Source organism: Aedes albopictus, chromosome 3, assembly GCF_035046485.1.
Source record: "Aedes albopictus strain Foshan chromosome 3, AalbF5, whole genome shotgun sequence".
NCBI lineage: Eukaryota > Metazoa > Arthropoda > Insecta > Diptera > Culicidae > Aedes > Aedes albopictus.
This window is the reverse complement of record NC_085138.1, coordinates 187,261,793-187,275,353: the sequence shown is the minus strand read 5'-3', so window position 1 is coordinate 187,275,353 and position 13,561 is coordinate 187,261,793. Positions and strand designations below refer to the sequence as shown.

General features: G+C 39.4%; 1 protein-coding gene across 2 annotated transcripts in view; it reads right to left on the bottom strand.

Moving 5' to 3' along the window:
- The window catches only part of LOC109398885 (uncharacterized), a 91,015-nt gene that overhangs the window by 59,602 nt on the left and 17,852 nt on the right, over nt 1-13,561 (bottom strand). For both annotated transcript variants that reach the window (XM_019671335.3, XM_062856829.1), the window contains exon 2: nt 10,936-11,820. In XM_019671335.3, the coding sequence (XP_019526880.3) occupies nt 10,936-11,429 (494 nt within the window). In that variant the 5' untranslated portion in view covers nt 11,430-11,820. The remainder of the gene's footprint in view (nt 1-10,935; nt 11,821-13,561) is intronic.

The window sequence follows — 13,561 nt, the reverse complement described above, 5'->3', positions numbered from 1 at the left end:
AATTTACTTAATAACTTTTTTTTCTAGATTTTTTAGCTAAGTTCTGTAAAAAGCAGTTGAAAGCTAATAGAAAATGGGTTATATTACCGCTCTCATCTTTAAATTTGGTCAACCCAATTTCCAGCGACACTGCCGTAAGTTATTATTCATTTTTTAGAAAATTTGGCAACATTGAATTAAGTTTACATACAAAATTTTTAGAAAAAGTTTCTTTTAAATCATGCTTGAAGTATCTTTGACTTATTATCTTTTGAACGAGACCTAGGGTTTTGAAATCGGACGCAAATTGGTGGAGATGTGGGCCTACACAAATGACATGTTTTTGAGGGGGTGACCCCAAACTTTTGATCGGGAGTGTACATGGAAGATCGTAGAATTCGGTGTAAAAAAGGTAGGGTGATTCGCCAAATGTTGAACAAATTCTGCAAATTTTATGACAAATCGATTTTAAATAGTTCTTCCTCAATGTAGACGAAAAATGTAGTGGCGTATACATGTTTGTGGCATATTGCATCAATTTAGTTACAAAATTATACATATTTTAGAATTATTTCATTCTGGCTTGCAGTCTTAAAAAGTTAGCCTACGAATGTATTATCTTGGCTCCAACGTTTCAATTCCAATTTAGATTTAGAGATTTCTTCACTTAAAACAAACGCTTTTCACAGGACCTTGCAACAACGAACCATAGACAACACTACAGGCTGAATGATTTTGGACAGCTACGAATAATTCTTTGTGGTTTATGTTATATGTAAAACCACTATTGGTACACAGTTCGAAAAAACCTGTAAAATTATGACGGATCGAATGTAACAAAAGGACCCCGTCATATATGATGGAAATTTTTGTGCGATCTTAAAATTACATTGCAGATATCTGTTAGAAAATATAAAGAAAATCGAGATCCGAGCGAGAATTGAACTGAGATCCTTGGAGTATGAGCAGCACGCCCGAGCTATCTCGGCTATCTCAGCTTGTTGAATAGCAGACAGTCAAAGTTAAACTGGTTCTACCATAATGCACACATTCCCGACATGCTCCGACTGCTGCAAAGAGAACTGAGAGAGACAACGGGGAAACCGCCACAGCTGCGAGCAGCCGTTCTTTAGCTGACGACGGAGAGTGGCTGGCGTGGTTTATAGCAGATGCATGTAAATTTAAAGCGAATATGCTTTAAAATCTGTAAACAAGCCGACTGACGAGCAGCGGACTTCTCGGCTGACGTTGAATGTTGGCGATTTACATTTTTCTGTCGCAAATTTCAGTTGATCTACAATTTACGTGCTGTTGAACTTTCATATTTTTTTGCTGTGTAATTAATGTTCTATGTCTCTGTCTGTATACCAAATAAAATTAGATCGCTGAAGAAGATCCAAATTGGCATCGAAACGTTGGAGCCAAGATAATGCGTAGGCCAACTTATTAAAACTGCAAGCCAGAATAAGGTACCCATCTCAGTCGAAAAAAAATGATTGAAAATTTTATACCTCTGATGACACGAAAACTGCACAAAGCTTAGGATTAATTTGAAGAAATTGTTGTTACGAAACATACTTTACTGGCAAAAAGACCACAAATATCAAAGTCACACTATCAATGGCCAGTTTAGGCTTTGATCAGCATGCTGCAATTTTGTTTTGGCAGACTTGTAAGATACTTCGCCACCCTTGAAAATGGCTCAGTACAATACAAGTACAGGGGATGGCCAAAATGTTTGGGATAGGCAACTTTTTTTCTCCAACAAAAAAAATTCAACATGCTGTAACTTTTCAAAGAGTGCATCAAAAAATCTCAAATTTTGACTGTTTGTCAACCTTCTATATGTGCATCTTTGGTACAAATTTGGGCTCGATTGAATAACTTTTCGCGAAGTAAGAACCGTTCGGGTAAAACACTATTATTTAGACACTTAATGTTTGAACTGTCATATCCCGGAAATCAGTGAACCGAATTGAATGAATTTTTTAACGTTCATCGACAATATAATGATACTTAATACGACGTTATAAAATGTAATATTTTCTCACTGCGAATTAAGTTACACCGGGTTGAAATTTTTACCCATATAGAGGAAAATAAGCCTAATTAACAAAACCACACAAAAATACTAAATGTGTTCTTCCCTCAATCTAAATAGGCTCTAAAATATCTGATTAACGATAACTTGAGAACAGAGGTGGAAAATCTTTGGATATCAACACTAAAATTTATTGGCATTGGTGTGAAAAAATTACATTTTTTCGAAAAAAATCCAAAAAATAACAATCTTTGATAACTTTTTTCAACGTTCAAAAAGTATCAATGTTTTAATAGTTTGTGAAGCATTTACATAGTGTTAATGTACGTTCAAAATTTCATTCAATTCGGTACACTGGTTTCCGAGATATGACAGCTCAAAAATGAGTTGTCTGTAAAATAGTGTTTTACTCGAACGGTTCTAACTTTGCGAAACATTAGTCAATCGAGCCCAAATTTGTACCAATGATGCACATATAATAGGTTGGCAAATAGTCAAAATTTGAGATTTTTTGATGCACTCTATGAAAAGTTATAGCATGTTGAACTTTTTTGTGAGAGAAAAAAAAGTTGCCTATCCCAAACATTTTGGCCACCCCCTGTAGGTTTGACGACATGGCTCCAAACTATTTCAATAGTCAATTTCTTGATTTTGCTTTGACTGACCAAGCATGTTGACATCCATGTGCACAACAGAACATGGATGGCAAAGCATTTTCAACAGTGTATTTCAATTGTGTTTGTGTTGGGTGACAGCTCAGATGTGAAACTGAAGCTTTACCCAACACTTCGATTCCGGAATAGCTGGCTCAGGACCAATAAACTTATCAGCCACTTTCTTTCCAGCAATAGAAAAATAGCCATAAGGTTGAAACAACTTTTGACCCCGGGAGTCGATCGCGCCGGCCTAGAAGGGATCGGGCCTGAGCCCCAAGATGCTGGTCCAGCCAATGGCAGCTCCCGGGTGGGCTCACAAGGCCTCTTTTGACTCCCGGGTCCCAGGGCTATTTCGGATTTTTTTTTTTTTTTTTTTTTGTTGGGATTTGAACCACTGCGACCATTACTTTGATCTATTGTGGTATACCCCTGTTTAGTTTCGCATTTGTTCAGGACGACGAGTCACCATTGAGGGTTGACGTCGTTTGCTGATTATGCGAAGTACCCCAATCTGGGATGATTCTTAGGATAAAATCAACCATCAAATTGGGATTTTTCAACCAAATTTCAGAAGGATTTAGAATACCCTTGGTAAAATATTGTCTTCTACGCACAAATAGTGCTGGACAGTCACATAACAGATGGTGAGAGGTCTCAGTTGCATAATTACAGAATCGACAGACATCAGTTTGACATCGATTAATATTTTTCAAATGATATCGTGTCGGGCAGTGCCCCGTGAGAAGCCCAATAGCTATGCTCAGAGATTTTTTATTTAGGTTTAATAGTTTTTCTGTAGTTTTGTCATTCGGAGTTATGAACAGTTTGGATTGTCTTGATGTTTTCGTAGCAATCCAGTTTGATTGTATCATTTGATCCTCCCATCGCTTTACTTCCATTTGTATTTCACATTTAGATACACCACAGAATGGTTCTGGGCCTATGAATTGAACTTCAGAGCCTTCTCTGGCAAGTGTATCAGCTTTTTCATTACCTTCTATTCCACAGTGGCCTGGTACCCAGTACAGATTAACCTGGTTTTTAGCGGCCAACTGTTTCAGTAGTTCAATGCATTCCCACACCAGTTTAGACTGACATGTGAAAGATTTTAGTGCATTCAAAGCTGCCTGACTATCTGAAAATATGCAAATCCGTGTATACCTGTACTTCCTCTTAAGGCATACAGACACACACTCCAGAATTGCATATATTTCTGCAAGAAAAACGGTTGTCCATTTTCCCATTGATATTGAAATATTCAGCCCTGGCCCGGTAATTCCAGCTCCAGTGCCATGATTCATTTTTGAGCCATCTGTGTAGAAAATAACCGATCCTGGTAAGATATTCGGTCCCCCCGATTCCCATACTTGACGATCAGTGTTGACCACTGTGTATGGTATATCAAAGTTCAGTCTCTTATCCATCCAGTCTTCGTTCATTACTACTAATTGATTAACGGGAAAATCTTTCAGTATACTGAGATGCCCGACAAGATTACCTTCTAGTAATATAGTACTTCTTCTTAGCCTTAGGGCACTCATTTCAGCTTCCTTCTGCACATATTGATGCAGTGGAAGTTTATAAAGAGCGGCATCTAAGGCCTTTGACGGTGTACTATGCATTGCTCCTGTTATAGCCATACAAGCCAAACGTTGTAACTTTTCGAGTCTTCTTTGTGTTGTATATTGTTTTGTCTTAGGCCACCAAACCAGCGACGCATAGACTATCCTGGGTCTTACGATAACCGTATAGATCCAATTAATCATTTTTGGTTTGAGCCCCCATTTTCTTCCAAACGTAGTTTTACTTACCCAAAGAGCACTCGTGGCTTTGTTAATTACATGTTCTAAGTGTAAGTTCCAGTTAAGTTTATCATCTAGAATTACTCCCAGATATTTAGCATTTGACGAGTATTTTAAGATAGATCCGTTAATTTTCAAAGTTTTCAAAGCAGGTTTTCTTCTGCGGGTAAATGGCACTAAAACTGCTTTTGAAGGGTTGATGTTCAATCGTTCGTTTTGACACCAACGCCAGGTGCAGTTTAGTGCAGATTGCATTCTGTTTGTTATGATACTGTCAAACTTTCCACGCACTATTATAACTACGTCATCTGCAAAACCGATGACTTCGAAGCCTTTTTCCACTAGTGTATTAAGAAGATCATCAACAACAAGTGACCATAGTAAGGGGGACAATACACCCCATTGAGGACATCCCCTGGTAGTCTTTACAGTTATGGATGATTCTCCTAATTCAGCCGATACTTTTCTCTAATTTAGCATTTCCATTATCCACTTTTTGATACAAGGATCGAAGTTTCTATTTGTCATTGAATTGTCAATAGAGCTGTAAGATGCATTATCAAAAGCACCTTCTATATCAAGAAATGCTACAAGAGCAATCTCTTTCCTGTTAAGCGTACTTTCTATTTTTGTAACTAGTTCGTGAAGAGCTGTGACTGTAGATTTATTGGATTGGTAAGCAAATTGATATCTACTGAGAGGATATCTTTGTAAATAATTTGATTTTATGTATTCGTCTATTATCTTTTCCATAATTTTGAGTATGGTAGACGTAAGACTTATAGGCCTGAAAGATTTTGGTTGTGCTTTGTCTTTTTTACCCGCTTTTGGAATAAAAACTACTCGAACTAGAGTCCATACTTTAGGTATATGCCCTAAAGTTAAACTGCATTTAAAAATACTAGTAAGGGAATCTAGCAACTCTTTTCCACCCTTCTGAAGAAGTGCAGGAAATATGCCACCCCTTCCCGGAGATTTGAATGGTTCGAAGGAGTTCACTGCCCATTCAACTTTAGATCGTGTGAAGATTGCATCCGGTATAATAAAGTTGGTGTCTACAGTCCGTATTGGCCTATAGTTTTCTTCAACTCCCGTACCATCTTTATCATCACTTGATAGTAAACTTGATCCAGGGAAATGAGTTTCCATCATTATTTTAAGTGTTTCATTTGTATCAACAGTGAAACTCCCGTCTGTTTTCTTCAAACTTCCCAGGCCATTTGAATGGTCTTTGGAAAGAACTTTTTGCAGTTTTGCTACATCTGGGGTTTTTTCTATGTTTTCACAATAAGACCTCCAGGTTTTCCTTCGAGATTTTCTTATTTCTTTATTGTAAAGTGTAAGGGTTTTTTTATATTCATCCCATTTTCCCGAAACTTTTGCTCGATTGAAAAGTTTCCGGGATTTTTTCCTTAAGTTGTTTAAAGTTTTGTTCCACCAAGGTACATCTCTATTTGAGATTTCTTCCTTGACTGGACAAGTAGCATCATACGCCTGGATAATTTTTCCTGTGATATTTTCTGCAATTTTATCCAGTTGTTCCTGTGTTTCAATATTTCCATTTATTGTTACATTATTATTGGATTGCAAAATTAGTTTATAATTTTCCCAGTTGGTATTCCTAGGATTTTTGTAAGTCACTTTGGTTGGTTCACTGGCATTGTACTCAAACACTATGTGTTTATGGTCAGATAAAGATTCTTCATCTGAAACATGCCAGCGCTTGATATTCGAGGAAAGAATTGGACTACAGATTGTTATATCTAAGACTTCTTTCCTAGTTTTGGTTTCAAATGTTGGCTGATTTCCTTCATTACATAAATCGATGTTGTTCGAAGATATGTACTCGAAAAGGTCTTCACCTCTTTTATTAATGTCGGTGCTTCCCCATATTGTGTGGTGAGAATTAGCATCGCACCCTATTATAAAATGTTTATTATTTTTCTTGCAAAAACTGACGAAAGCTGTAAATTCAGGTGGAGTTACCTTGTCCACATCCCCAGGAAAATAAGCCGAAGCTATGTATGCTTCAGTTTTTCCTCGGGTTGTGGGAATCTCCATGCGAACTACAACTAAATCTTTTGTGATAAATTGTGTGATAGGGACAAACTGTATTCCCTCTTTTATTAGTAAAGCTGTTCGTGGTTTTAGACTATTTTCATCAAATATAAGTTTTCCAACTTGCTTTGAGATACCTAGAACCTGGTTTTTATGAGCCCAAGGTTCTTGTATAATTGCTACGTTTATTTTTTCCTTTACAAATCTCCAACAAAGCACTCCGGTTGCTCCCTTAGCATGATGAAGATTTATTTGTATAAATTTCATTATTTTTTTCATTGCTATGGTAAGAAAATGAAGTTTATTAGTGGACTTTTAATTCACTCCTAATAATCAATCTTATGGTACATTATGAATTGATCTGGTCCTCCGCTGGCCCAGATCTTGTTTGATTGTTTGTTGATTCTTTTCGGTCCTGAGGAATCCCAGATGCATTACGGTCCTTTGTAGACTCTAATGGACTCTGGTTCCTCTGAGAATTTGTATTATTGTAATCTTTGAAACGCCCAGAATGTTTTTGGTCTTTCAGAGTGCCTAATCTGTTTTGGTCCTTTGGCGGCCCAGAGAGAATTTGGTCCTTTGAAAGGTCTGAACGATTCTGGTTCTTTGGCAGCCCAGAATGACTTCGGTCCTTTGGCGGCCCAGAATGATACTGGTCCTTTTGAGGTTTAGAATGGTTCTGGTCCTTTGGTGGCCCAAAACAGCTATTTCGGATGGGGGAGTATTCGGAGTATTCGGAGTGTGGAGTTCTGAACGCAAAATGCATATTACCTTAATAACTCCGTTTATTTGATGGCATAGCTGAAGTAGCATTGTTACTTGGCATGTGGGGTTCCTGCAGCCCGTCGGCCTTGGTGGCTGGGCAGCTCCAACGTTGATAGACCCCGTGACCCGGTCGGATACACGTAGCGAACTATTCGAAGCGTGATGAATTCTTCGAACTAGGGGGGGTGGTGGGGGGGTGCTGTTGTCATCTACCGATATTCCGAGCGTAGATCAGAGTCGATGTGCAGGGCCCGATGTAGCTGTCACGGGGTCGTTTACAGGTGCACGAAATGCCGCAAGTACCAGGGGGCATGCAGGGTCTGGTAGCTCACAGGGCTTGCCACGGGGCGACCCGAAATTATTCACGTAGCGGTCGAATGAATCTCCTCTGGGCAAAACGGACCTATCAGCTGCCGATCACAACCGATTCTTCTCGCCACAGGCCAACGGCCGTCCGACGGTAGGCTTAAATTTGGAGTCCTCAAAGGCTGAGTTGGCTGACGGTAGCACGGTCTGCTTTACGGCAATGGCAACAGTCCCCAGAATCGCACTGCAGGCACCAAGAGTGGGCCGATACAAGATACACTCGCGCGAGACTTCTCCAAATCACGGACATGGGGATGCAGCTCGACAACTACATTCCTCGAACGACCGACTCCGAATCTCCTCGGGAGCAAGAGGCTCACTCCTTCCGCCCCATCGATGCAAACTTCACTACGCTGTTGACTTCATGGCCAATTCGTGTTTCTCGGCCACTTGGTGATGCGGTGCAATGCCTCTCTCTTTCTCTCTTCTTGGCGTAACGTCCTCATTGGGACAAAGCCTGCTTCTCAGCTTAGTGTTCTATGAGCACTTCCACAGTTATTAACTGAGAGCTTCCTCTGCCAATGACCATTTTGCATGTGTATATCATGTGGCAGGCACGAAGATACTCTATGCCCAAGGAAGTCAAGGAAATTTCCTTTACGAAAAGATCCTGGACCGACCGGGAATCGAACCCGTCACCCTCAGCATGGTCATGCTGAATACCCGTGCGTTTACCGCCTCGGCTATATGGGCCCTTCGATGCAATGCCACAGACATTGATTCAACAATTTGAAATTACCGTTGACTACCTTCACAAAATTGTCCCTAACACTCCCACACTAAACAAAATCGAGTCACCGATAAGCGGTAACTAACTTCGACCTAGAGTTGACCGAAGCAGCCTGGCTATCTGAACAGAAGTATATTACTTTGCCCATTACGTGTTGCTGAAGTGTTGATTACACTCTACACATAAGAGCAAAGATTTCGGCCTGAAAACAGTGCAGTGTTTACCAAGTGAATAAGACTGATGTAGCCATAGCTCACGAAAATAGACACCAGCACCTGCTCGACCTTCGAGAAGGGAGCCATCAGTGTAACGATGCAAAGAAAGAAAAAAAAAAAACTACCTAGACTACGTCACTTAATTTTTATCTAAGATGAATAAAACGTGTAGAATGCGATGGATCTCTTCAGTTGAGTCAAGTACGAGACACTGAGGACGACCTTACAGTTGAGGTTAAAATACGTACACTCCCGATCAAAACTTTGGGGTCACCCCCTCAAAAACATGTAATTTTTTTAGTCCCATATCTCCGCCAATTTGCGTCCGATTTCAAAACCCTAGGTCTTATTCAAAAGATATTAGGTCAATGTAACTTTGAACATGATTTAGTTGAAACTTTTACAAAAATATTTGTATGCAAACTTTACCCAAAGTTGTCAAATTTTCTAAAAACAGAATATAAACTTAGGGCAATGTCGCTGGAAATTGAGTCGACCAAATTTTAAGATGAGAGCGGTAATATAACCTATTTTCTATAAGCCCTCTACTGCTTTTAACGGAACTTGACTGAAAAATCTAGTAAAACAGTTGTTAAGTAAATTAACTCTTGAGTCATCGGCCAAAAGTTTGGGGTCACTATTGTAGGGACTCAATGAAACACGACTAGTTCCGACTTTCTCTTCTTTTATTCTGACGTAACTTATGAACTACATACTCATAGCCTACTACAATTCGGCCATCTTTACATTACACATCGTCTTCGATGTGATTCATCAGCCTATTGCCAGTCATCATCTCAACTCGGTGACGTATTCTCCGATGTTGTAATGCACCTCCATACTTTGTTCCATACCTCAGCATAGTTCCATAGACCACAGCATGTTTCATAGACCACAGTAGCTAGATTACAGCTAGCTCCTTCTATTTCATAGCTCCTCTCCAGTCCTTCCAGCTCGAGAGTAATGCGTTAAAGTCCAGCATCTATTTTCAAACTTCAATTCCGTCCTTCAATGACCAGCTCAGTTTTCATACGTTCAGTTTCTTCAATAATATTTTCAAAATTGGGGGTTGCTTCAGTTGACGATTTCGCTCTTTAGGAACTCAAAATTTTGATCCAACGACTTCGAACACGGGTAGTATATCCCACTTCTGAAATTGAAGGGACTTAATGAAACACGACTAGTTCCGACTATCTCTTCTTTTATTCTGACTTAACTTACGAACTACATACTCATAGCCTACTACACTATCGTAAAACATGGAAAAGTAATTTGTTGATATCTTTGTCATCTTTCTTTCAATTTTAATTCTTCTTGGCTTATTTGAAACATAATGGATGATACTTACTGCATAGACATTGAACCACACATATTTGTTAAAGTTTACATACTAAAACTTAACGTAAAATTGCTTCATTTTTTGAAATATGCTGAAATGTGTTATCTTTACCTAACATTTTTATTTATAAAAATCGTTGAATACGTTGAATTAAAGGCATCAAACGTAAATTTAGTTAATTATCTTTGAAATGAACCCAAAAAAAATTAAAATTCAACGATAGATGACAAAGATATCACCGAATCACTTTTCCATGTTTTATGATAGTGACCCCAAACTTTCGGCTGATACATCATATTGATGGGTGATCTCAAACTTTTGGTCGATGACATCAAGAGTTAATTCACGTAATAACTTTTTTTTCAAGATTTTTTAGCTAAGTTCGGTAAAAAGCATTTGAAAGCTAATAGAAAATAGGTTGTATTACCGCGTTCATCTTAAAATTTGGCCGACCTAATTTCCAGCGACACTGCAGTAAGTTTATATTCTGTTTCTAGTTGACAACTTTGGGTAAAGTTTGCATACCAAGATGTGTAAAAATTTCACCTGAATCATGTTCAAAGTTACTTTGACTTATTATCTTTTAAATGAGACCTAGGGTTGTGAAATCGGACGCTTATTGGCGGAGATATGGGTCTAAAAAAATGACATGTTTTTGAGGGGATGAACCCAAACTATTGATCGGGAGTGTATCTGTCAAAGGTCACAAATTCTTAGTGGTATGTATTAAAAGGAACAGTACTTAACCCGATTTTCTTTTTACATACGATGCCTTCTGAAATACTTCCCTCCAGATAACCAGATGTCCACTCTTCACTGGAACATTAGAAGACGGAATTAAACTATTTACATAATGTGTTAATAAACAAACGAAGGCGAGCTAATTATATGTTGAACAATTACATTCTTCAACTTATAATTAGCTTAATTGAGATAGTTGTCCCCAAAACGAATCACGATAAATGAGATCGGAAGAGTACATACCTTCTTATAATTACAAAGTGCTTCCAATTGATCAGCTTCAGCTTTTTGAAGATTTCATTGCCCTTATATACCATCGATGGCTCCAGGCGCACGATAAAGTCTTCCACGCTAATGGAACTAGCATTTCCATTTTCTTCATTTCCGTGCCGTGCTTCCCGTTGTGTGGTGATGTTTGCACTTCGATCGCTTCGACTAATTCTGCCGTTGCTTCTCACTTTTCTCCCATCACTTCCGCCCCTATTTGCCCTGGTAGCTCCGGAAGCCACCAACTCAGGACGAAGGTAATTGCCATCTCCGGCGAAAGCTTTCACTATCACATCGTTGGACGCTACCAGATCTTTCAAGCTCAAATTATCACTCACGTAATCGCTATCGTCGTAACAAGCACTATTAAACACGATAAAATCTTCGACATTCGTTGAAACGCTAACGACAGACACGGCCAGCAAGGATGATACATAAATCAGAAGCGGAAACAGCTTTGCACCAATCATTTTCCTCTATCCACTTCGGTTTCCTTTTTCGCTTTCTTCAGCTTTCCACTTCCCAACCGAACCCTAATGTAATTTATTCCACTTACTCCTCTCACCGATTTTACACTTTCAATTTTGAATGGCCATTTACCATTCGCATTTTCCTTCTGGCAACAGAATGCTACAGATGCTGCTGCTGCTACTTCACCTGGGGAGTATCAATTTGGTGGTTTTTCATGACGATGGCGTCTTTTCGGTGCATGCGATGGCGACGTCGGCAGTTCGAGCTTATTGCAACCGAGCTCCCCGAGGAACTCCAGAAGATGGTCATATGCAGCAGGAGAGTTTTCTCGTTTGGTTGGAGGAAATATTTACGATTGGTATAATTTAATACGCCAGCCGTGTCGTTTGCCTGCAATGAAAACCAGAAAAAAATAAGGGAAGGAGGTGAATGGGTGAGAATGTCGGAATTATTTTTATGGCGAGGAAAATATATTCAGTGGAAATGTATGCGATTCCATTTCCTTGGATTCCTTGGGCATAGAGTATCTTCGTGCCTGCCACACGATATACGCATGCAAAATGGTCATTGGCAGAGGAAGCTCCCAGTTAATAACTGTGGAAGTGCTCATAGAACACTAAGCTGAGAAGCAGGCTTTGTCCCAATGAGGACGTTACGCCAAGAAGAGAGAGAGTATGCGATTCCATGCCGTGTCTGATGAGACAGGGTAGCATGAACGCAGGTTAACAGTGTTTCTTCAGATGCATGTGGGGAGTACTGTGTAATTTGCCTGTTGAACCACTTCCGAGAAACTCAGAAACTAAAGCCGTGGGTCAGGAGATGAATTAGTCTTGTGTTAAGAATCTTGATAATAAAATATCTCTTGATCATCAAAGACCCGACGGATCACGACCTACCTGGTCCACCCATCTTTCGCACAGTGCTCATAGCATTCTTGTGCCAGCCGAATCTGTGGTGAATCCCAGCTTTTCAGGGTTGTTGTCCTGAATTCTTTCAACATACACTGGGTGCCGTATCTATTGTGACGGCCGAGGAAAAGTACTCCATATAGTATTACTTACAACACTTCTTCATCCACAAGGGATAGACAAAATGATCGGGACAGGTAAAATTTCCACTTTTCAAAAAATGGTCAAATAGCTGTAACTTTTTAAAAAGTGCATCAAATCTCGAAATTTTTAACCTTTACGTACCCGACCCCCGACAACTCATTTTCAAAATGCTGGCATTTTGTACGATTTTTTTTTGAAGTTACCCTTCATTGCATAAATTGGTGCTGGTTTACTATACTCAAGTGGCCATACAATATCCGGAACCATTCCGGGGATATTCTGGATTGTCCTGGGGTCAGGGAATTGCCAAAACGGCCAAAACTTGATGATGATTAACCTGGGCTTGTTAGGGGAATATCTGTAAATAAAAAGAAAATCGGGTTAAGTACGGTTCCTTTGAATTCCACTAAGAATTTGCATCCTTTGACAGATACGTATTTCGACCTCAACTGCAAGGTCGTCTTCAGTGTCTTGTACTTGACTCGAGTCAAGTACAAGACACTGAAGACGACCTTACAGTTGAGGTCGAAATACGTATCTGTCAAAGGATGCAAATTCTTAGTGGAATTCAAAGGAACCGTACTTAACCCGATTTTCTTTTTATTTGGTCAAAAGTTGATTATTCCGTGTGTTATTGTGTTTGAACCATCGATTTTCAGCAATTTTTTTTTTCGTTGCGAACAGTGAAACACAACTGCGATAAACCAGATTTGAGTAAGATTACTCATCCGAACACTTCTGGTTTTTGTGCGACATAAAAATCTTCTTGATTTCGAATGACCGAGTCAAAAACGATAGACTAAAATCTGTATCAACTAATATGGCCACCCCGGAACATCGAGCATAGGTTGTAACGACTTTCTTATCAAATGCACTGGAAGTCCTCAGGAATCCCTAGAAAACAACCTACAGCATGTGGCAGAGCCATCTCTTAAGAAAAAGAGGGATTGCGACACCCGCGTGACGGAATTTATGGCCCACTCAAATCGCCTTGACGGAACTCTTTGAGAGAATTGCTCTGTGCGTGAAAACATTTTTTTTTAACATGGGAAAGGATAGGAGCTGCATTTTCAAATGCT